The sequence below is a fragment of the Chaetura pelagica genome, unplaced genomic scaffold (assembly GCF_000747805.2).
Source record: "Chaetura pelagica isolate M959 unplaced genomic scaffold, ChaPel_1.0 scaffold581, whole genome shotgun sequence".
NCBI classification, from domain to species: domain Eukaryota; kingdom Metazoa; phylum Chordata; class Aves; order Apodiformes; family Apodidae; genus Chaetura; species Chaetura pelagica.
The window spans coordinates 729,683-753,122 of record NW_009952070.1 but is presented as its reverse complement, the minus strand read 5'-3'; the positions used below and the strand labels follow the sequence as shown (position 1 = coordinate 753,122).

Sequence of the window (23,440 nt, the reverse complement as noted above, 5' to 3'; positions counted from 1 at the left end):
TTTCTGTATCCTCTTTCTACCCTGGTTTTCAAGCCTTCATTTTAGAAGAACCCAGGAAGATTAAGTTACACCGTGGGTCTGGCTTGACAGCCACCTTAAATGGGGCAGAAATGGGGCTGATGGAGTGGTGTCTGGCTCCAGGTCGCTGCTGTGGCTGTGCCACCCCCTTGCCCTGCCTGTGTGCTGGGCAGCCACCCCCCCTGCAGGTGGCCTGTGGCAAGAGCCCAGCCCTGACCTCCCTTCGGAGCTCAGCGGGTGTTGCTGCCGTGCTGAGCTGCCAGGAGCCAGCACAGAGCTGCACAACATAAACGTGCTATGAGCTGATTGATTTATCTGCATTTTCTAGCCCAACAATTCATTCTGCTTTTAGGAGGCAGAACCAAAGCAGCCAGCAGGCTGCAATGCCAGACCGGAGCTGATGCTGTAATCCTCCCTTCCTCGGCCCTTTGCCTGCAGAGACCGACCTATTAAGGACTGATTTCGCAAAGCACCAGCCGGGAGCATCGGCGGCTGCAGCGCGGCAGCGCAGCGCCCGGAGCGGAGCCACAGGTGCTGGGGCAGGGGCTCGGGGCGGGGGGACACCCACCGGCCACGCTCCCAAGCTGCCAGGAGGCTGCAACCTGCTGCACAGAGCTGGGCAGTCTCTGCTCATCCTTCCTTTCTGCCAAACTGCTTTGAAACTTAGGATTCCTGCACAGACACGACTTAAGAGCGAAGTGGCCCTACATGCAATGTAACCCGGTGCTGGCCGTGGGTGGGGGCTGCGTGGGGTGGCCGTGGGTGGGGGCTGGACAGGGGGGCCAGCAGGTGGGGCAGCAGCAGCTGGCGGCAGCACATGACTGCTACGTGGGTGGGGACACTGAGGCAGATGGAACGTTTCTGACTTGGGAGCAGCAGTTGGGAAGTGGTGCCCACAGGTGCCAGTGGGTCCCCAAAGGCCCCGTGGTCACACAGGCACAGCAGTGGGCTCCCAGTCCTGGGAATGTGGGGGCCTGGTGAGGGTGGGATGAGAAGAGAAGGGGACCTTGCTCTGTCCTCTCCTTGCCTCTTCCCCCTGCCCCCAAGCAGGCTGCACCCCCTCTCCCTGCCCACATGGTCCCTTTCTCTCCACCTCTCAGTTACACTTATGCCAGCCCTCAGGGTGCTAAGAAGTGAATTCAGATGCTGCAGCTAAAAGCTGCAGCACAGAAGCAAGTGTTCCTGCTGGGGAGCTTCGTGTCACCAGCCTAAGAGCTCACGAATGGGAATGCAATAGGTAGAGCTGCAAAGTCAATGCAACAATGGGGAGACACTGAGGAGAAGGCTGCTGCCAAGCCCATCTCCCTGAGCTGCTTGTAAAAATTCCCTGTGTTTAACTGTCTCCCTGGGTGGCTTTGGATGGAATTTCTATCTAAGGCAAAAGAAGTAAGCTGGATCTGTTGTCTCTAACAAACCTGATTCAGTCAAGTGGAATCAGAGAGGCTGTTTTTTTTCATTCTGACTTGTATCTTGCAGTTTGGGACTGAACTGTTCATTTATGTACAAACTGAAAGGTAAGAATTGGAAACATTGCATCCACCTCCTTAAGCGAGGACTGAGAAAGCCCCAGGAGCTCTTCACCAGCAAACAGTGCTTTGGTTATCAAAACCAAAAATCTCATCAAATCAATACCCAAGCAGAATGAAAAGAAAGAGACTTGATCTTTCTTGTGTTATTCCTGTTGATAATTATCTGCAGAAGGCATTTGTTTACCTGTGTCTTTACCAGTTTTTGAGCTGAGGCATATCCTTTGGGAAATGTGGTGCTTGTCCTTGGCTGCAGCACAGATCTGGGCCTGCCCCTGCTGTATGGATGGCCACAGCTCTGGACAAAGGCAGTGACACCTGGCAGCTGCTGCCAGGCAGAGAACCAAGCCCTGGGGTGCTACCTACACATCTCCTGACATTGCAGATGACTTGTCCAGGGCTGTCCTGTCCTTAAGGCCAGTACAGACAGGTAAGCACAGTCTGTTTTGCTCTGAGAAAATTAGTCTCTTAAGTGATGCACTGGTAGCAGTACAATAATGCACAGAAAAGGCAAAGTGTGTAACTTCTACAAAAACCTGTGGCTAACAGTGCAAATGGTGGAGTATGCACAATAGGCTGCCAAGGTAATACTCTACTGTTACTCCAGATTCATCTTGCTATCCCAGAGATTTGTAAAAGGATGCAGAGCTGTAAAAGTCTTCTTGAAACATCAGGGACTTTGGTGTGAGATACAGCTCTGATGAAATGTTGTGGTGTGGCTTTCACATTGCTACAGTTGATCTGTCAATACCAAGAGGGCAAATGCTTTGACAGGATGCTTGGGATGATGAAGGGGCTTGCACATGCTTTGTTTTGTTGAAATTAGAAACATCTGGTGAGGCTGAAGCTTTACTAATGGTCACCCTAGGACCTGTGGGGTCTTTGGCGCATAAGCAAGTAGAAGATGGCAGGTTGCAGGCTGAAACACTCATACTGAATGAACTAGTGCCCTGCCTCATGGGGTTTGTATGGGGTGGTGTTGGCTGAAGCTTAGGTGACCTGAGTCTAGGTGAGAAAACAGTAGCACAATGGTCCAGCCTGGTGTCTGTTCTTGGTGTTGAGGGCATATTGCATTAAAAGTTATACCAAATGTTGCCCATGTTATCTAATCCTGAATAAGTAATGCCCAGCTGAGCCAGTTTTAGCATAAAAACAGTTTTTCAGGTTTGAGAGGCTGCTGCTGTGCTCTGTGCCCTCCGAGCAGCTCCCAGCTTCTCCCCAGTGCAGGCAGCGCGGCGCTGTGCTTCTTTGCAAAGCCAGTTCTGCACTCCAGGTTAGCAGCTGCTGTGCTGCTGGTGGGCAGCTCTGTCTCAGCTTCCGTTGCTTGGGAGTCCAGGTGCCCTCCCAGTGCTGGCAGCACATGATCACAGCTGCAGAAGCAAGTAAAAGAGCTCCTTTTTGGCCACATTCAGCCTCAGGACAACGGCAGAATGGCTCCCTCCACCCTTGGGGATCCAGATTAAGTTTCTCAGAGCTGCTGGCCAGTGACACCAGCTCTCTCTTCCTTGTGTCCTTCGCTGTACCACCTTGTGCCCTGCAGGGATGTGGTGCTGATGCTGCTTGGAAGTCCCTTCCAGAGGCCAGTGTGGTCATGGCCCCAAAGCTGCCTTTGGAATTGAGCAGAGATCTATGTACTTGAAAACTGCAATCATGTAGCCCAGTGTAAGAAAATGTAACGACTTAATTTTCTGATAATGTCCCTTCCAGAAGAGATGCCTTCAGTTTAAAAAAAGAAGTCAATTTTTTTTAAAAAAAGACTAATGAATATGGTAGCCCTTCCTCTTTTGCAAGTTTAAACACCCCATCTTTCCTCAGAGAAGAGCTCTAAATCATTTTATTTGCAAGCCCAAAGCAGGAATTTGTATTCATGGTAAGACATTTATGGAGTTAATTTATTTAAGGCCAGGGCATAATTTCTAATAATGGAAGAGTCTCTAGGCCCAGTGAAATTGGCTCCCTGATCAGGCATTAATATTTTAAGGGGTTATAATATTCTGTCAATTGATCTGTGTCTTTTAGGGAGTAGGTTAGAAGTTATTGATGATTGCTCATATGAAGTATTATCTTAAATAAAGCTGGTGCTCCACAGACCAGTGCCTGCCCCAGGGCTGCATCACCACACAGGCTGGGAGGGGGTTGCAGGGTCTGGGTAAATGGGTACAGATGAAACAAGGAGAAAAACAAGGCAGTGCAAATGTGCAGGGTAGCTGCTGCTCCCAGAGCCCTGGGCCCCAAGCAGCATGGGGAAAGCCTGATGCCCTCCTGTGTAGGGCAGCCTGGCTGCCCACCAGGATTGCCTGGAGAAAAGTGACACTGGGTACTGACCAAAGCAAGGAGATGTGGGCATGTTCTGCAGGAGGTTTGTTCATCTTGTCACACAGTCTGACTGATACAGGTAATAGTCAAGAGATAACTCAATTCCTGAGTACCTTAATTTCTGTATTCTTAGGAATGCTATTTCTTGGGTGATTTTAAAAAGAAAAAAAAAGTCTTACTTGCTTTACTGCTCTATTAAATTGCATGTTGCATTGAGAAACAAGGTGCTGAAGGGCCTTTAAAACCAAGATAACACAAAAATGGATCCAGATTAAATGCATTTAGGAAAAGCCTCTCTCAAGGAAGGGATGACAGGACCACTGAGGCCTGGACAGGGTTTGCTGGGACATGTTCAAACCCTCCCAGCCCAGGCTGTGAGGGTACAGAATGGTGGCAATGCAGTGGCCTGGGAAGGAGGACGATGTGAGCATGTGGTACAAAGCTACTGCCAAACTGCTGGTAAGAGCTTACGACCCTGAAAAGCTTCTGAGGAGCATTAAGTCTGTCACCTCATGTCAGGTATTTTGAGTGGACTAGCTTTCAAGTTTTGTTATAACCCACAGTAGCACCTAGTTGATGGGAAGTAAAATTTAAACCATCTGAAGGTGGCTCTGTCTTAGGCCACAGGACACCAGAACCTTTGCTATATGGAGCAAAGCTGAAGGCAATCATCATTTGGAGCACTTTGTTTCAAATCCAGTTTTTCTAGGGGTAGCTACTGTAGGAAGTCAGTCACACTTCTTCAGTACTGCATCTGCTTCTAATTATTGTCCAGAGGTGATGAACAAGCTCTTTGTGGCAGTAAGGTCACACCATCAGCACCCAGGGACTGGCCTGCCAGTCATTGCAGCCAGGTAATCCTGCCATGCCAAAGAGTTGTGATAGCTTTTAAATTGTTATAAAGAAAGCTGAAATGTTTATACCAAGCTGCAGTGACCTATTGTGGGTGTGCTCACTGACTTTAAGGTTTTATTTATTCATGTATAAATTATTCCTCTTAAAACATTTATCTACTAAAAGCTAAATTCTGCTCCAAGCCAAATGTTAAGTTAAATTTACTGAGGAAAAATTATTGTGGGTGTGGAAGGACAGGCAGCTGCAGCTCAGCTTTGACTGTGCTGCCTACAGGAACTGAATAAATGTGTTGGGAAAAAGTGGGCTGTGGAGTCCTTCAAGGCACTACATGGCTGGTTTGCCCCTAAAACATACTGTGGTGAGGAGTGTTTCATTGCTTTACAGAAATTCAGACTAATCTGTGTAAGATGAATTATTATGTCTGAGCTGTGCTCCTTTGGGCCCCACTGGATATTTTTTCTCATGTTCATTTGTCAGTGTGTTGTCAAGCCTTCAATTAGTGACTTACTGGCAGCTCTGTTCATCCTTACTCCCTGCCTTCCACCACACCAGGTCCTTTCCCCTGCTCGGCATGGGGACCACAACACCCATCTGCTCAGAGGAGGCAGTTGCTCAACAAGAAAATAGACAAAGTGACTCTGTCCCTCACTCCTTTTCTCCTCTGAGAGGTCAGCCAGTTCCTCCTCCTTTTCCTCCTGGAAGGCTGGGCCAGGGCACACAGTAGTTGCTCCATGAAATCATGTTCACTGCTTAACAGCCCTCCAGGGCTGCCTGCAATGCACACCTGGAGGTGGCACAGAAAACTGCCACCGAGACTGGCCAGCACAGTGCTAGAAGGGAATCTGCTTCCCTTTGGCAGGGACATCAAAGGTGACCAAGGAAAGCAATTCAGAATTACCCAATGCATCTGCAGGTTTCTTATTTTACACTTACCTGTTACTAGGAAGCTTGGGAGAAAAATGTCCACATGTTCACTGTAAACTTTGTGGCTGTCTACCTTCTGTAGCCTTTGGTGTATTAACTGCCCTTGGTCTGATATGATGTGAGAATAACCAGAAAAAAAAAGTCTGATGTATTTTCTCTATGTATTCCTTTATCTTTGTGCCCTGCTAATTCCTTTCTATCCAATTGACACACTCTCATTCTTTCAAAATTCTGCTACAGGAGAATCTTTCCCAAATAAGTACCTTTTATTTCCTATTTCCCCCTCTAGCACACCCAGAACTGAGCAAAGTGCTCAGTAAAACTTCAGAGTGAAACATCTGTTTGTACCGTGACTGTAACAAGTACCCACAGTCATTACCCTCCTCTTCCCACGTACAGTTCAGAAGGTGCTCAGGGTGCACCCCGTGTCCCACAAGGGAGTTAATCTTGTGCATGCTTGTCTCACCTGGTAGGAACAAGAGTAATTATGTCTCACATAAAATACCTGCACATACACAATGGAGACATGGTGAGCAGAACTGCTGCAGAGGGAGGTACCAGATATAGAGGGTTACAATTACAGGGCTGGCAACTGGGGAGCAAAATCATAGAAAGCAGCTTGGGCTGGTGAGCTGTGTGCCTGGGAGAGGAGGGAAGATGAACTTTCTGCTCCCAGCCCTGGATCCTTCCGGCAGGGAGGGGCAGGTTTGCCTAGTGAATGAAACCTGAAGTAATTGCCCAGTGTGAGTGAGCACAGACAGCTGTGAGCTCATGGATCTGCAGCCACAGGGGACTGACAATTGCAGGCAAATTCAGATTAGAGTTAAGGTGTCTAGTGCAGGAGAAAAGAGCTGCCTGGAGCATGCCCAATTTCTGTATAATATTGTAATGATTTATAAATTTTATGTACATTGCTGAAACAGAGTAAATTAATCGACCCAACAGAAGCCAAACTTGACATATTGGAGGAAGAATTCGTTTCATGTAAGTAAATCTCAGAAACATTTTTTTATATATATAATTTAAGACTTTGTTATATGTATTTGAAGAACTCGGGCCTGAAAGCTGCAGGCATACCTGTGTACCATGTTGGGCAGGCAGATGTGAGCATAAGCTGCCACTTTCCACAAGCAGATTGTAGGATGAGACTTTACCTCTTGAAAACATAACTGCTTTACTGGGGCATGGTTTTAACATTCTTACACAATGACTGGATCTAAATTTTGTAAACCCTTTTTGTGTTGCTTGGAGTTGCTTCTTATTTTCATTGGAAAAACAAGACAGGAATCAAGCCTGCAGTTTATGGGGTGGGATATAAATAACAGGTTCCCCTTAGTCTCATTTTACAGTAGCACTATTTGTAATGTCTGTGTGTATAAATGTGCTCCTCAGAGTACCACAGCATATGGTTTAGGAGCAGGTTCTGTATTTTGAAGTTACCTGGTGGTGTTTTGTCCCATGCAGCCCAGGACGCTCTCTGGGGTGTTGTTGCTGGCCTGTGGGTGCACGTGGTGCTCCCATTGCCCACAGTGCAGGCTGGTTCCTGCGTTGGCTGGGGCAGCATGGGCTGCAGCCTCAGGGACTCCCCAGCAGTTCCTGGAATTGAGAGGTAATTTGTAATGTGATGTAAGGACAGTGACATGCACAGAAAGAATCTACTTTTTAGCAAGAGCAGCAGTTCATTGAAATTCTTGAAGGATTTCTCCAAGTACCATGAAGTCACCTGTTTGCTGTCCACAATTCCAGATAACCACTCAAGGCAACTGATCCAAACAAAAGGCAGAACAAAGCAGTGGTGTCTGTCACTGAGCAACCAGCTCTCAGTACTGGTGTCACACCCCCCACAGCCACCATGTGCCTTGCTGGGGCCTGGGCTCCCACAGCACCTGCTTTGAAATGTATCTCCTGGTCTTCCAGGCAAAAACTGGGCCAAAAAAAATGGACTTTCTAGACTTGGACAAGTTATTACTCAACTTGGTAAAATTCAGATTTGCTCAAACAAGGAAGGCAGCAGGACAGAAAAAGGTCCAACCAAAACAGAAACTTTGAGGTTTTGACAGAATACAAAACCGTGAAAGACTTCAACTCAATATGAGACATTCCTTTCAACCTCAAATTACGTGCTTTGTTTTACCTTCTCTGATTTAACATACTTGAAGTGTTTTCTCCATTTCTTGTGCTAGTCAGAAAATATAAGCAAGGAAAGGTGTTTTTGAAGCTAGAAGATCAGAAAACATTTCAGTATTATTTAGATGCTGGTAAAGGTGCTGTTTACAGGTTCTCCCTTTTCTTCCATCAACCTGTCATGTCATTGTTGTTCTCCTGACCAGCTGAGGAGTGAGCTCCTGTATGCCTTGACAGATCAGATCAGAGTCCATCTGGCTCTCTAGTTTTATAATAATTTGATTCATTCTGAATAATTTAATTTTAGTGTCAAATAACTACAGTTTCCAGTAAGAATGGCTTGCAGGAAAATGTTGTGCACAAATGTTTTTCTTTTGTTAACTCCATTCCCTTCCTTGTAGTTGCATCAGATTTTCTCCTGGCATGCCAAAATAGATTTTCAACATTCAAAAATTGAAAAGATAGCAATTAATTTTTTTCTGGGAAGAGCAAGATTTAAAGTTTAAAAAAAAACATATTTCAAGTTACAGTTGAGGAAATTGAGAGGCAAATCATTTTGGATCAACTGAAAATGAAGGGTTTTAATGATTTGTTTGGTCAGTAAGTTAAAAGTTGAACAGCTGTCATAATAAATCACCAGAATACCCAACTCTCTTGCAGCAGCTGTCATGCCATGAACCTTTCCTTACAAAATCCCCTGCCCACGCACATCCCCAAAGCAGTTATCTTTCAAGATCACTCAACTGCTCACAGTTCAGGCTGGGCAGAAGGAAAAAAGGGACATTAAAAAAGGAAGACACATTGTATCTATCTTAAATCCCTCTAAACCTTTTCCACATAAACAAATGTTGACCTTAAAATGACATTTTGGCAAAGCCAGAGAAGTCTGATCCCAGGGCATATGATACTTTCTGCCTTTTTCATCAATCCTGTAATTGTATTTGGCAACCACTGCACTCTTGTCAGTGGCCAAAGAAAGCTTAGCACAGAATGGTGCAGCCAGGGGGCTGGGGATGGTGTGGTGCTGCTTTATCCTGGAATGTTACTCTTCAGGAGTGAATACAGGGAGCAAAAGGGGAGTCTCTGACTCTGTCCACGCTCTCTTGTAGCACTATTCCTGTGTGCTGGTCATGTTCATGTTGGATGAGCAACACACCAGGGCAGAGGAATGGTTTGAAACTGCTGCCAGGGCTGAGGCACAGCAAAGCCAAAAAATCCACATCTCTCCATGTCTGAGAGGAAAATGAGCGTCCTTGTGTGAGGCCTGCCAAACCTTGTCTTGGGAGTCAAAGCACTTGTGAAAACACCCAGTGATTTTGGTTGCCTACAATTTCTGAGGTGGTCATGCTTGTTTGGTTCAGGCAGGCTGAGGCTTCAGAGGGCCCGTGGGTGCTGTAGGACCAGGCTGCCCTGGGGCTGCTTGTGCCCACAGGGGCTCATGGACCATTCCTGCCTGCAGCACCAGCTGCCTGTGCTCCTCCTTGCTGAGCTTTCACTTAGAGTGCAAGGGAAACAGAACAGGTAAATTGTGTCTCAGTTCATCATGGAAATCTTAACTTTGTGCAATAAATAGAGGCAACACCTAAGCAGTCAAATGGAATGTAGTCTGTTTTTATTTCAGTGTGTGTTTCATTTATCTTCCCTAGCCAGAGTTTATTCTGAGATGCATGTCAGTCTGTGTTGTATGTTCCCTCTTGTTTCCCATCAAAATTGTGATCTAACATTGCTGAGTGAGTAAATGCTTCTCTCACTAGCCCTGTATGACATAAGAGTGAGGAGGACTCGACAATGCCTGGAACTTCCAAACACCATGCTTAGTAAAAGGGCTATAAGTGCAAAGCCTTGTTAAGAATACAGATGTTCGATACCAGAGCCTATTTTATTTTAAAAAATACTCTTTTTCCAGTGGGACGCCCTGCATTTGTGGTGCTTGGAACGTTAAGGTGTTTTTACTGGCTCTTTATGGGCAAAGATGTTCTCCTTACTTGGAGCCTTCCTGTCCTATGGCACAGCCCCAGAGCTGTACAACTAGCTAAGAGACAGTGTGCTCTCTGGGCTAGGCTGAAATACCACAGGAAGAATACAACTCAAGAAGAAAATTCCTGATACTTGGGTTACTATGTCACAGCCAGGCCAGGATGGGAAAGATGTTGAAGCTCAAGGTGGGATATCTTGCTGTCACTGGTGCCAAGGGGACAGGGGCTAAAGGTTTGCAGAGTCATTCCCAATTTGTAACAGTATGATAGAAAGGAAGACTCGTACCCATCCAATAATTCTGTTTCCTTGCTGGTATCTGCAGGAAAACTGACACCCAGGACATGCTTCCAATTGTGCAGTGGAGCAGGTAGAGCTTTGATGGCTTAAATAACCCTCTTTCTGGAAGTGCTCTGGCTGCCCATCCTGCAGCAGCTTGCTGTGGCAGCACACACCAGGTGTGTGGCAGAGCACCATGTGCACGAGAGAAGGTGTGCAATGGATGCAGCAGTTCTGGCATGGAGCAGAAATGCAGAGTGGTGCAGGGCACAGTCCAGAGCTGCCCATCATGGTGCCTGCTCCAAGGCCAGGATAAGCCCTGGGAGCCTCAGGCCAGTAGCCAAGATTTGGTTCCGCTCCCAGAAAAGTCAACGAAACCCATTTAAAGTGGAATGATTTCATCCTGTACTGCATGCTGAGCAGCTTGCCAGCATTGCTATTAATAGCATGGGTTTATCCCAGGTACAAGGTAATGGAGCATGGAGCTACAGTGTTTCTACATAGCTGATTAGTTGAGCCCTGGACTAAAAGATGCCACATCTGTCATATGTGGGTGGGCAGGATCTCACTTGGCTCCAGAGTCTGACTGCCTTGAGGAACTGCCTGAACATTTTTCTGTTTATCAAACGTGTTCCCGTGGTGTCATTCTCAACATCAGCCAATTGCCATCCCATGCCAAAAGAAGAAAAGCCCTACCTAAATCCTAGGGGCAGCTACAATTTGGTGACCCTGGCCTTGATCTGGGGACCTGAGTTGCCACTAGTCATGTGGAAAGAGCTAAGATAGCTTGGTGCTGCAAAAATAACACAAGCTAGAAAAAAGGGGTAGGGAATGTTAAACACTACACAGTGTGGGGCTCTGACTGTGCAGGGTTCCTTTTCCCTGTGCCCTTCCTTTACAATAGTTTTTCTTAGATCACAAAATTTTGCCTTTCTTTTCTGCTTCACAGACAAGCAGAGCAACTACAGAAATAACCTCCAGAAATGTTCTGCCACTATTTTTGCTTCCTCAGTCTGTGTCTTTTCCTTCCAATCCAAAGGTAAGTGGAGTGTTCATTTTGTTTTACTGTGCACTGACTACGTCAGTTGTTCTGTAAGGTCCTTTTTGTTCTAAAACCTGCAGCAAAGCTCCAAGAACTAGTAACCCAGCTTTAAAGGGAACAGAAGGAAAAAGTTAATCAGGGCTTTGAGTAACCACATTGTTAAGTTTCATATTGCACGGACTAGTGGTTCTGAGACTCTAGGGAGACACAGAGGCAGTGCCATCCACCTCCTTCAGCCCTTCACAAAACAATAACAAACTCTTAATGATTCACTCATTTACATTTTCACCAAGTGAGCATGTGGCCACTGCACCATAAAACTTCTCTTTACAATCCCAAACACTGACTCCCTAGCTGTTTATACTGCTACAGTTCTGTGAGCCTCACTATGTCAGGTTCTAGCTTTGCTGTTCACCACAGAACACTGATTTTGGCACTGCAGAGTTGAACTCTGTGTGCACAGCAGCTAGGGGTGGTTCAGCCCACGAAACTTTGCTGGTATCTGTGGAGTGGTTAGTGCTTCACCTTCTCCCATTGGATGTACTCAGCAGTTTTAGTCCTGACAGCAGCTGTAGGGACACAGCCTGACACTCATGTATGAGGATGGGAACTAGTGATGAGGAAGGAGGAGCTGTTGGTCAGTTAGATTTGTCATGGGCTGTCGCGAGCAGGAGGAAGAAAGAAATGCATATCCCTTATATAGACTGTAGGAGGAGTGGGAAGGGGCAGACTGTGGGTTGTTATTAAGACTTGTGTTATACAGACCTTGAATGATTTGTCTGGGACATTTTACAACTGTCCTTAAGTTACCACATATGCAAACCTGTAGCAACTAGCTGAGGTAATTTGCCATTTTTCTGCCTCTTCAAGGTGCCAGTTATTCAGCCAGGATAAGCAATGCGAGTAAGTGTCCATGATCTCAATGATCTACTCATTTTTTTAATAAGCATTTTATGCCATTTGTCTGCTTGTTTGAGCACAAGCTGGAAACACAGCTGCAGCTGCACACCAGATGTGCCCAGCACGCCCAGCCACACCTAACAGTACGTGCTTGTGTCACCAGGAGGGGCTCCCTGGGCCATGTATCCGACTTGCACGGCCACGAGACAACATCCCTCCCTGGATTTGAGAACCTCACCATGGGATACAACAAATACCTCAGGCCCTACTTTGGTGGTATGTTGGCTTCATGCATTTGACCATTTGAAGTCTGTAACATTTGTGGGGATGGGGGAGCGTGCTTTAAGCTTTGCTTTGGATGCCCTGGTTTAAAAAGTTGTGTTCCTTCTAAATCAGCTACGCTTCTTTCTGTGTATCTGCTATTGTCTTGAATAGATTGTACATGCATGTGTGGGGTATGAGGCTGAGAACAGAGAATTTATAAACTTCAATGCCTCTACAAAGGACTTGACAAAGTAACTAAATTCTGCTCTTATTGTTTAGAATCTGACCCTTGTGATTTTTTGCTTTATTTTTGTTCCCATTTAGTAGACTTTGGCTACAGGAATAAAGCCATTCTTCTTGCCAGAAATACTGACTGCTGACACATACTTTCACTTCACACTGAGACACAAACTAAACCTGCTTTAAAGCCTCACAAAACACTAGAGAGTAGGGAGCACCCTGACTGTCTGAGGACAGTCAGATATTTAGGACCTTACCGGAGGCTATTGTCCATGTTGGGTGTCAGGTCTCCCCACCTTCTGTGAGAGTGCTGGAATGACTCAGAAGAAAGGGTTTCTCAGAATGTCATTCAGCACCTGAAAAATACTGGTGAAAGTTTGGAAAACAGCTGTGAAAAATTTATCTTTATCAATTCTGCTTTTCTGCCAGAATCCATGGTTGAAACTATGCTCAACAGAAAAATTCCTCATCAGCTGTCACCAGGACTTGGATGTTTCCCATTGTAGCTCCTGCAGACTGGCTTTCTGCAATGGGCAGCTTTGAGATTCTTTTTTTCTGACCACGGTGACAAATTTCTAGGACAATACAGATTCTACCAGCTTGCTTTGATCTCTTGCAGGAACAGGAAAGCTCCTCTAGATCCTGTAATATCAGTGAATAGATGCTACTGGGTCAGTTAGATTTGTCATGGGCTGTCGCGAGCAGGAGGAAGAAAGAAATGCATATCCCTTATATAGACTGTAGGAGGAGTGGGAAGGGGCAGACTGTGGGTTGTTATTAAGACTTGTGTTATACAGACCTTGAATGATTTGTCTGGGACATTTTACAACTGTCCTTAAGTTACCACATATGCAAACCTGTAGCAACTAGCTGAGGTAATTTGCCGTTTTTCTGCCTCTTCAAGGTGCCAGTTATTCAGCCAGGATAAGCAATGCGAGTAAGTGTCCATGATCTCAATGATCTACTCATTTTTTTAATAAGCATTTTATGCCATTTGTCTGCTTGTTTGAGCACAAGCTGGAAACACAGCTGCAGCTGCACACCAGATGTGCCCAGCACGCCCAGCCACACCTAACAGTACGTGCTTGTGTCACCAGGAGGGGCTCCCTGGGCCATGTATCCGACTTGCACGGCCACGAGACAACATCCCTCCCTGGATTTGAGAACCTCACCATGGGATACAACAAATACCTCAGGCCCTACTTTGGTGGTATGTTGGCTTCATGCATTTGACCATTTGAAGTCTGTAACATTTGTGGGGGTGGGGGAGCGTGCTTTAAGCTTTGCTTTGGATGCCCTGGTTTAAAAAGTTGTGTTCCTTCTAAATCAGCTACGCTTCTTTCTGTGTATCTGCTATTGTCTTGAATAGATTGTACATGCATGTGTGGGGTATGAGGCTGAGAACAGAGAATTTATAAACTTCAATGCCTCTACAAAGGACTTGACAAAGTAACTAAATTCTGCTCTTATTGTTTAGAATCTGACCCTTGTGATTTTTTGCTTTATTTTTGTTCCCATGTATCTATTTAGTAGACTTTGGCTACAGGAATAAAGCCATTCTTCTTGCCAGAAATACTGACTGCTGACACATACTTTCACTTCACACTGAGACACAAACTAAACCTGCTTTAAAGCCTCACAAAACACTAGAGAGTAGGGAGCACCCTGACTGTCTGAGGACAGTCAGATATTTAGGACCTTACCGGAGGCTATTGTCCATGTTGGGTGTCAGGTCTCCCCACCTTCTGTGAGAGTGCTGGAATGACTCAGAAGAAAGGGTTTCTCAGAATGTCATTCAGCACCTGAAAAATACTGGTGAAAGTTTGGAAAACAGCTGTGAAAAATTTATCTTTATCAATTCTGCTTTTCTGCCAGAATCCATGGTTGAAACTATGCTCAACAGAAAAATTCCTCATCAGCTGTCACCAGGACTTGGATGTTTCCCATTGTAGCTCCTGCAGACTGGCTTTCTGCAATGGGCAGCTTTGAGATTCTTTTTTTCTGACCACGGTGACAAATTTCTAGGACAATACAGATTCTACCAGCTTGCTTTGATCTCTTGCAGGAACAGGAAAGCTCCTCTAGATCCTGTAATATCAGTGAATAGATGCTACTGGATTACATAACAGAGATTAACTGCATCTACACCAGCCTAGCTCTACCAGAGCCACAAATGTTAAACGAAAATGGTCAGTGTGACCTCCTGAGGCCCTGGATCTACAGTTCTACCCCTGGTCTTTAATTTTAGTGGGCTTCAAGTGTCTAACTATCTAAAAACTAGAGGGAGGATGTGAATGACAGCTACTTTTAAAAATATACATCTTTTGCAAACAAATCATATTTTTAAACAGTTTAAGAAAAGTTAACAAACAAAACAAAAAAACAACCCCAAACAAAACCACCTATAAGGAGATTTCGAAACCGTGTTTCTTGGTCTTCCCCAAATTTCGATGATGAAAAGGAGCCTCAGCAAGTCCCACGAGGACAGGTGTTGCTCTGTTTTCACCTAGTCAGAGAGCCCTCCCAGCCCGGTCATTTCCTGGGGAGGAGCTGCCCTCTCGTGGTTGATTTCAAGAGTTACTAGGACTTGAATGCTGAATTTATTTTTTTTGTCTGTGTGAATAGAAGAGTAACATGATAAATAAAAAGAGGCAAAGATTGTTGCACTTCTTGTTTGTAGCATGCGCTCAGGACTCACTGAATTCGTCTGTCTCTTAGTTTTTCCTGTCTGAGAAAAGGATGCCGATGGCTGCCTGCTTGTGGGGACTGCTCCCAGTGTGTGTGCTAGAGCCTTTGTGGAGAGTTTGCTGTGCTGCTCTTGCAGTGTGCAGGTGGTGTGGGCTGGGCAACAAGGGAGTAACTGTCATTTGTGAGCCCAATGCTCCAAAACTGTGTGTAACCCTTTGGGCTTCTGCTTTGTGGGCAGTGTCCACACTGCACAGCATCCTGGGCAGCTTCACTGTGCCTCTCCCCTCTGTCTGCTTAAGCTTTTCTTTCCCTCCACAGGAGAACCTGTTCAGATTGCCACGAGTCTGGACATTGCAAGTATTTCTAGTATATCTGAGAGTGACATGGTAAGGGAAAGCATGTTTATTTTGTAAGAGATAAGAGTAGGACCTGCCTGAGAGACATTTCTGTGTTCAGCACAGAACCTAACTGCCCTATCCAAGCTGCTTTGCTTTTGTGAGCCTGTTGACCACCTGCAGAGGTGTGCTGAGAACAGGGTTTATTTATGACAGCAGACTCTGTAAATGCTGTGGTAATGTGGGCTTGAAGTGGAATAAGGAACAATTTCAACACTTAATTTCAGCATTTTTAAGAACAGCACTTCATTTTAAAAAAAATATATGATAGTCCTCAAACACTACACTTCAGAGTGTAAATAGATGAGAAATGTAATACAGTACAACAAAATTCTTCTTATTAAAATCTCAGATTTACTGCATGCATTTGAAGCATTAAATGTGTGTTGTGCCCCTTGTCACCCACGGCACACCCACAGCTGTGCTGGAAGTGCATCCTCACAGGCTCTCCTCTCTTGCCCAGGATTACACAGCCACTATCTATTTGCGGCAGCGCTGGACAGATCCCCGCTTGGTCTTCGATGGCAACAAGAGCTTCACACTAGATGCTCGCCTAGTGGAGCTGCTCTGGGTGCCAGACACATACATTGTGGAGTCCAAAAGGTCCTTCCTGCACGATATCACCATGGGGAACCGCCTCATACGCCTGTTCTCTAATGGCACCATCTTGTATGCCTTAAGGTACATCAATCTTTGGCGTTTTGATGGTGTTGGTTCAGAGTAAGTTTCAAGAATTATGCGAGACAGGAGCAGGTACCAACTGTCATGGTAACGAGGTTGGAGTCAAAAAGCCAGCTGTGCCCATCCTCTTCAGATCCGTGGCCCCCTGCTCTGGTCACCTGGAAATGCCAGCCAAGGATCAGGATTGCCCATCCCAATGCCTGTTCCTAAAGCACACAAGTTTAGGTGTTTCTCAGGACAAGGCATGTAGGGTCAGATGGAGCTGGGGGAAGAATGGAGGGAGGACATCATACCAGCAGAAGGTTACCAGATAGTGAGAAACTGTTTGTTTATGCAGTGCCATGTAGCCGTGATTTCTGCTTTTTAGCAAAAAGCCTCTCTGTACAAGTGCTGCAGCAATGTGCACTGTACCTGGATAAGCAATTCCTACAGTGCTCTCTCTTCTTGGCTCAAAGTAACTGTCCCAGCTACCTTAACTGCAAAGCAAAGCTGCTAGAGACCAACTTATTGCCCCTTCGTGTCACAGCAAGCCCAAGGATGTGTGGTCATGGTGCCTCAGGTGGTAAGTGGCAACTTCTTAAGATGTGCAAACTGTAGCACTTGCAAACAGGTGAATCTATGCTAAATTTCTCACCACAGCAGAGCAAAACCCCTCCTTCAGTCACATTTTCCTTAGTGTGGCTGCAGAGAAGGTATCTTCTTAAGGGGGATTTCTCTCTGATGGTATCAGTCCATTCATTTTGTTAGGTCAAAATTACCTAAATTGACAGAGCAGAGTCTCTGCAGTCAAGTTTGCTAAGAAAGACAGAGATATTTCATTGCATGTTTTTATTGCAACTTTTGGACTTCTTTCTCCTCCTACAGAATCACTACTACTGTTGCTTGTAACATGGACTTGTCAAAATATCCCATGGACACCCAAACATGCAGACTGCAACTAGAAAGCTGTAAGTATAGAATTATAGAAAAAAACCCTGACTTTAGGAATTTGTTTATTCATATGTAACTTCCATATGTAACTACACATCTTGAAGATTTGGATTCGTAACAGTGGCCTTCTGAATTACACTTGTATTTCTGCAAATAATGATATCCAAAAGAAAACAACTTGCTTCATCACTCTTCAAATGCTTGTGCTGTAATCCACTGTGTAGAGGATTCCCATCACTGTGCAATTTATATTTTAAAAAGTGGTAATAAACCATATTCTTCTTAAAAGGTAGCTAAATTTTGCACAGAAAGGATGAAGTCATAATGGCTGGGTTTCCAAATTCTGTCCCTTTTACACAGCACATACAGCTTCTTCAAAACTTTTTATATTTTTAGGTATCTATCACCCCCAATGCACTTTCCAAATTTAAGCTGAACCAAGACAGTGTAACAGGTGGGTTTTACTAGGGTATGAGTTGAACATGCCTCTAAACTTAAGAACTGAAACTAAGGGAAAGCCTGAATTTGTGGTATAGGTTTCTCCATGAGGGCTGTTACAGTGATGCAGGTGATTGGACCCTTGTGTCAGGGCAGGGAGGAGTCTCAGCCTTGGAAGTCTCAGAAAAAAGGAATAATCAGTGAGTTCTGCTCTCAATTAGATTAAAAGCTCATCCATAGCAAAGCTGACTGGGAAAGGCTCTGGGAAAATTCAGGACACCACAAGGCCTTTACCTGGAGCTCAGCAAAAGCAGTGCTGCTGTCCTGTACCTGTGGAGCTCCACAACAAGCAAGTCACCACCTCCCACTTCACATCACAAAAAGGAACAGCTACAATCTCAATACTGAAAAGACCGGTTTTAACATCTGCTTTGCAGCATGAAGCACCTATGGAAGCACCTATTATTTTCACATTAAAATCATATTAGTTCAAAACAGTTAACTTTATTACAAAGAATAGCTTCTGAAATAATAACGATTGGCCTCTTGTGCTCAAGCATTGCTTGTTTGGGCCTGTTGTAAAAGTGATTGGGTCCTACATCATGTTCAGTTGCTGTGTAATGCCAATGAAATTACATGCACATTGCCCACTGGAGATTTCATTAGGATAAGTGCCCAGAAATCATGCTATTTAAATAGATGCCAGATGAATTAACAGTAATCTATCATTTATTACAACATTTTCCTGAGTAACCAGAATTTATGAAACTGCTTAGAAACTTTGAAAAGTCACGTGTTTAGGATTCTACATGGGGATTCATACCCTGGACAACTAATTTAGGAGTTCATCATGCTCAGGCTCTGGTTATTTGTGTCAAATAAGAAAACACAATTAGATAAAATAGAGCTGCAACAGCATCTTATTCTTTCTTCCAGGATGAACAGGTTATTACCAGAATCAAAGCATCCCTACTCATTTTCTCAAAGAAGGACACTTAATAAAAGAATCAAATTAGTGAGATTGATGGGCTTGTTTCCTAAATTAAGTGACATTTTTTAAGTGAATGGCAGGCTGGTGGCTCAGAACAAGCTTTATCCCTCAGTCCAAGCTGAGGTCACATTATGCCACCATTTACATTCCTGGAGTCAATTACTCAGATGGCATGTGTGGAGTTTACTGATAACTACTTGAATTGTTGATCTCCTCTGTCCCACTGTTTTCAGGCAGGAATTCTGTGGTACCTAAATGCCAGGTACATTTTTTTTTGTTCTCAGTAACTTAAAGTCTTTGGGGATAGGAAGAATGATTTCTAAAAAAGCTGGTTTTATAAGCAAGTTTTCTGGACAGTGCATGCACAGTTAGAAGAGCTCAGTACATAACCACAGAGCAGTCTCAGCTTTAAGCTCCTGACTAACTCAAAATGCCTTTTCTGATATTTTTAAGCACTTGAATAACGGTGCAGTGAGATGTGCTTCTGCTAATTGGTATGGGGGTCAATGGGATCTGTATTTTTTTTTTTTTTTTTTTTTTTAACCACTGCATTTCTCCTGCTCTCCTCTCGTGAGTGAAGAGACTATGTTTGAGACTTGAACACTGCAGTAGTTTTATCCTGCTGCATGTAATCAAACTGTGGATGGCAGGAATACATTCCCTTTTAAAATGTTAAAATATTTTAAAATACAAATACCCCATGTAAATGACTGCAATAGGTTCTTGGCAGCCTTTCATGTGGTGCATCGTTCACAGTGGCATGTGTTCCTATTGAAATCTGAACCAGCAGACTGAAAATACAGCAAGGAAAGAGCAGTCAACACCCTCCTCTCCACCACCACCCCCCCTTCCCCCCCGCAGTCTGACACAGTTAAAAGGGCCTTTGTCCAGCCTACAAGGCAGAGATGGGGCTTCTGTTCCCACCCAGGAGACAGGGCAGAGCAAAGGCTGGGCTTTCACTGGCTAAACCACAGTAACATGATTCTTTATGTTCTCCTCAGGGGGATATGATGAAAATGATGTCACCTTCATGTGGTTGAGAGGAAATGACTCTGTCCATGGCATAGAAAAGTTGCAGCTGTCTCAGTACACGGTGGAACGATACTACACCCTGGTCTCGAAGTCACAGCAAGAAACAGGTACATGAGTCACAGAGAAAAACAAGAAAAGCTCTTGGGTATTTCCCCTTGCACCTCCATTCCCTTATGTGGGACAGTATCTTTTGGCTCAAGCTTGAGTCAGCAGTCTCTTTAGCTGATCTTAAACTTAAACAAAAAAATATAGAAAGATGGTGAAATGCAATTGGCTGCAGTCAGAGTATTCTGCAAGATAGCAACCCACAGAAAGATGGGGGGTTTGTCTGCTAGAGTCCCTTGATAGATTTTAATGATTATTTTTTTTATAATCTTTTCCACTATCCTTCTCCACACATACCTGAGTAAACTCTCCCTTCCTCCCAGGTGTGCAGACTATAAATATTATAGAGAGCTGTGTTCACAGCAACTGGGAGTAAAATTAACTTTTAAAATTACTTTTGTGTGCAAATTACAATTCTATCATTTTATAATGGAATAAGATCCCTTTGTACATCAGAATTCTATTTCTTTTTCATTATCAGTGTAAATACTCTTCTCTCTAATCACAAACACTATGAAAGGAAGCAAAATTTCCTCAGAATGACCAGGTTTTAAAATAACAATGTTTTGTTGTTTACTGTGGTGTACACAGCCCACAAACAACATGGGTTTTGTTTCGACATTTCAAAGGGAACTATTGTTTAAACAGCAGAAATATCTCCTGAAACACTAGCAATCCAGCCCCAGAACCTTCATGTCAGTATTATGATAAATTGATTTTTTTAAAATTGACTGAAGTTTTCTGAGTGCAAAAAGACACAGAAAAGATAACAAATTGCTAATGAGTACAGGGGGTTTAATTCCCTGTGTTGATAAGATATTTGGATGCTTTGGGATGTGAGCCAGAGCCTGCTGAAATTGAGAGAAAAACCTTTTCTTTCTCAGCCATCAGATAAGACTCAAATAGATAAGGCCCCTTGTTAAGAGCTGTTACTGGAAAAAATGTGCTGTGCTGAGAGAAGAGAGGGAAGTATCAGCCCTTCTCTACCCTGAGTTAAGAGACAGGTATCAAATGTTTCCACTGTGGATTAAGTTTAGGAGCCCCACTGCAAGTTTTAGATGTCTCTTGTCCAGCAATGCTGTGTGTATGTATCCACTCGTCTAGGATATATTGATAATTAAGGCCTCTGAGGCAAGAAGTTGAGCTTGTGTACGTAAGGCATCTTCCACAGCTTCAGTGCAGTTCTGCTGGTGCCCCTCAGCAGAAGGGAGGGTGCTGGGCTGTCAGTTCAGGAGTCCTCGGGAAGCTCCTGTTCACTGTTGTTTCCTACTTTTATGAACAGGCAGTTACCCACGACTGATATTGCAGTTTGAGCTGAGAAGAAATGTCCTTTACTTCATTCTGGAGACCTATGTGCCCTCCACTCTGCTTGTCATGTTGTCCTGGGTTTCTTTTTGGATCACACTGGATTCAGTGCCTGCAAGAACCTGCATTGGTGAGTTACTGCCTGACAGAGAGATGGAAGCAGGGAGGGGAGCCTTTGAGGGCAAGGGAGATGGGGGTTTACTTAAGCACTCTGCTCCTTGCTCAAGCCTGCTCATATTCTGCTTTTACTTGTGGCAGAGCTGGGTTAGCAGCATGAAGTATGGAAGTTGTGCTGTGGCTGCTACATTTGCCCACCCTTGGAGCTGTGTACAGCCAAGGCTCTCAGCAGGTTCACAGCAGAGAGCAGAGCAGATGTTTTGTTTGATGTGCTTTGGAGGGGGCAGTGAGGGGGAAGGTTTCTTTACTGTAAGCAAGAAAAATAAGATCCAAGTTGTCAAAGGCAGGGACAGCCTGTGTGAAACTAGTAGCTAGTGCTACAAAAGCATTTCAGTTGATGATCTGGATTTGGTAAGAAGTGATGTGGTCTGTCTGGTTAGCACCTGAGTGTGACAAAATGTGCAGAAGGATAGGCCAAGTCTTTTCCAAAGTGTGTACAAGAGAAGGTCTTTCCTTTTCTACTTTCCAAGGAGTCACAACAGTGCTTTCCATGACAACTCTCATGATCGGCTCACGAAGTTCACTTTCAAAAACCAACTGTTTCATTAAAGCCATTGATGTTTACCTTGGCATCTGCTTCAGCTTCATCTTTGGTGCCCTTGTGGAATATGCAGTAGCTCACTACAGCTCATCACAGAAGTGTGCAGCTAAAGCACCTCAGGAGGTAAAGTCTGACCTACATTAATAAGCCTAGTTCTCTTGCATCAAAAATAACTAGTCCTCCATTAACTGTTAAAGACTTGCAACTATAATTGAAAAAGAAACAAAACAAACCAAAAAACCCCACAGTAACAATTGCTTCTCTTAGTTGTCACTCAATCTGAATTGTGGTGTACAACAAATGCCTGAGGAGCACAAAACCTCTGGGTCTCTGACATACCAGCTGAAGGAGCAGCAGACACTCCTGTGTAGGATCACCTTCAGGAAGGCACTCTGGCCTGCCACAGGAGTTGGGTCTGTAGCCCTGAGTGGAGCTCACAAGAGAGCAAGAAGCACAGCTGTTCCTTTCAAAATGCAGCCAATGAAGAGCTGGTTTAGCACACCTCTTTGTTCTTCTGTGGAATAACTCTGGTTAGAACACTGATCTGGGAGGCAATTTCCTCTACCAGAAGGAAGCTGAACCCTCCTTCTTCCCTTCCCAGAAGACAGTCCCAATCATCAGTCCCACAATATCCTGCGGAGGTTGCATGAGAAAGTGAATTGTTCAAAGTGCTCTGCTTTAGTGGGAAGAATTAAATAGTCAAGTATGATTATAGTGGTCATCAAGGTTCCAAATCGTGTCAGAGGAAAAAGAGGTTTCCCACTTTGCTGCTGAGTTCCCCAGCCATTAAGTTACTGTGTAGACATAACGAGATGGATGTCTTGTAGGAGATGGATGTTGGGTTGCTCAGCAATAGAGAATAAGGCTCACTCAAATACCTCAAAATGCCTTTAGAAATACAGGAGTGGAAACACAGGCATCTCTGGGACTTCAGGTACTTCTAAAAACAAGGCAGCAGCTGAAAGGCATGTTTGAGTAGCGGGGATTTTGATGAACACAGATTAAGCTGTGTTCTTTTATCTGTATCCTTATGGTTTCCCTATTGATTAAAGCACTTTCCCACTGCAGAAGGCAAACCTTAAAACTTACTGTACAATCTTGTTTCTCAGGGTCCTGCAAATGAACTCACTAAAGAAATGGAAGAAGTCAACATCGCTAACATCCTCAACAGTTCCATCACCAGCTATAAACAAAAAATCAGCTTTACAAGCATTGAGATTTCCAGTGATAATGTGAACTGCAGTGGCTTGACCATGAAAACTCATGAGAAAATCAAATGTGTCTTGAGAAACAAAATGCACAGGATTATGGGCTATTTCACCATTCAGAACCCCAGCAATGTAGACCACTACTCTAAACTGCTTTTCCCTTTGTTTTTCATGCTGATCAATGTGTTTTATTGGGCTTATTACCTATATTTTTAGTAGAAATTAGCTGCTACATTCTCCTATGTCAGCAGGAGAGGAATCTTGCCAATAGGCATCTAGGTACCTAACAACAGTGAATCCAACATGGACAAAATGCTCTGTGTTTCCTGAGGTACAGAGCAGAAGAGCGTGTAAGGTATGCAAGATGCAAAGTCTTCTTGGTGCTCCAGTATCAGCAACATTGACTCTGGACAACTGTTTGTTCAGCTGAGTGGCTGTGCTGAGCTCTTGTGCTCATACCTGGTTTTCATCCCAGCATCCAGCCTCT

General features: G+C 44.5%; 1 protein-coding gene across 1 annotated transcript; it reads left to right on the top strand.

Moving 5' to 3' along the window:
* The first annotated feature begins 10,999 nt into the window (after positions 1–10,999).
* On the top strand, positions 11,000–23,169 carry GABRP (gamma-aminobutyric acid (GABA) A receptor, pi). Its single transcript, XM_010005492.1, has 9 exons — positions 11,000–11,055; positions 12,122–12,234; positions 15,469–15,536; positions 16,009–16,226; positions 17,091–17,173; positions 19,587–19,724; positions 21,005–21,157; positions 21,675–21,868; positions 22,855–23,169. The coding sequence occupies exons 1-9, from the start codon at positions 11,000–11,002 to the stop codon at positions 23,167–23,169; spliced, it is 1,338 nt and encodes a 445-aa protein (XP_010003794.1).
* Positions 23,170–23,440: the final 271 nt, after the last annotated feature.

Bases quoted from the DNA above. Each gene is read 5' to 3' on its own strand.
- GABRP (XM_010005492.1), top strand. From the start codon at position 11,000: ATGTTCTGCCACTATTTTTGCTTCCTCAGTCTGTGTCTTTTCCTTCCA. The intron at 15,537-16,008 runs GTAAGGGAAAGC...TCTCTTGCCCAG, and splicing joins GTATATCTGAGAGTGACATG to GATTACACAGCCACTATCTA. The intron at 17,174-19,586 runs GTAAGTATAGAA...TGTTCTCCTCAG, and splicing joins CAGACTGCAACTAGAAAGCT to GGGGATATGATGAAAATGAT.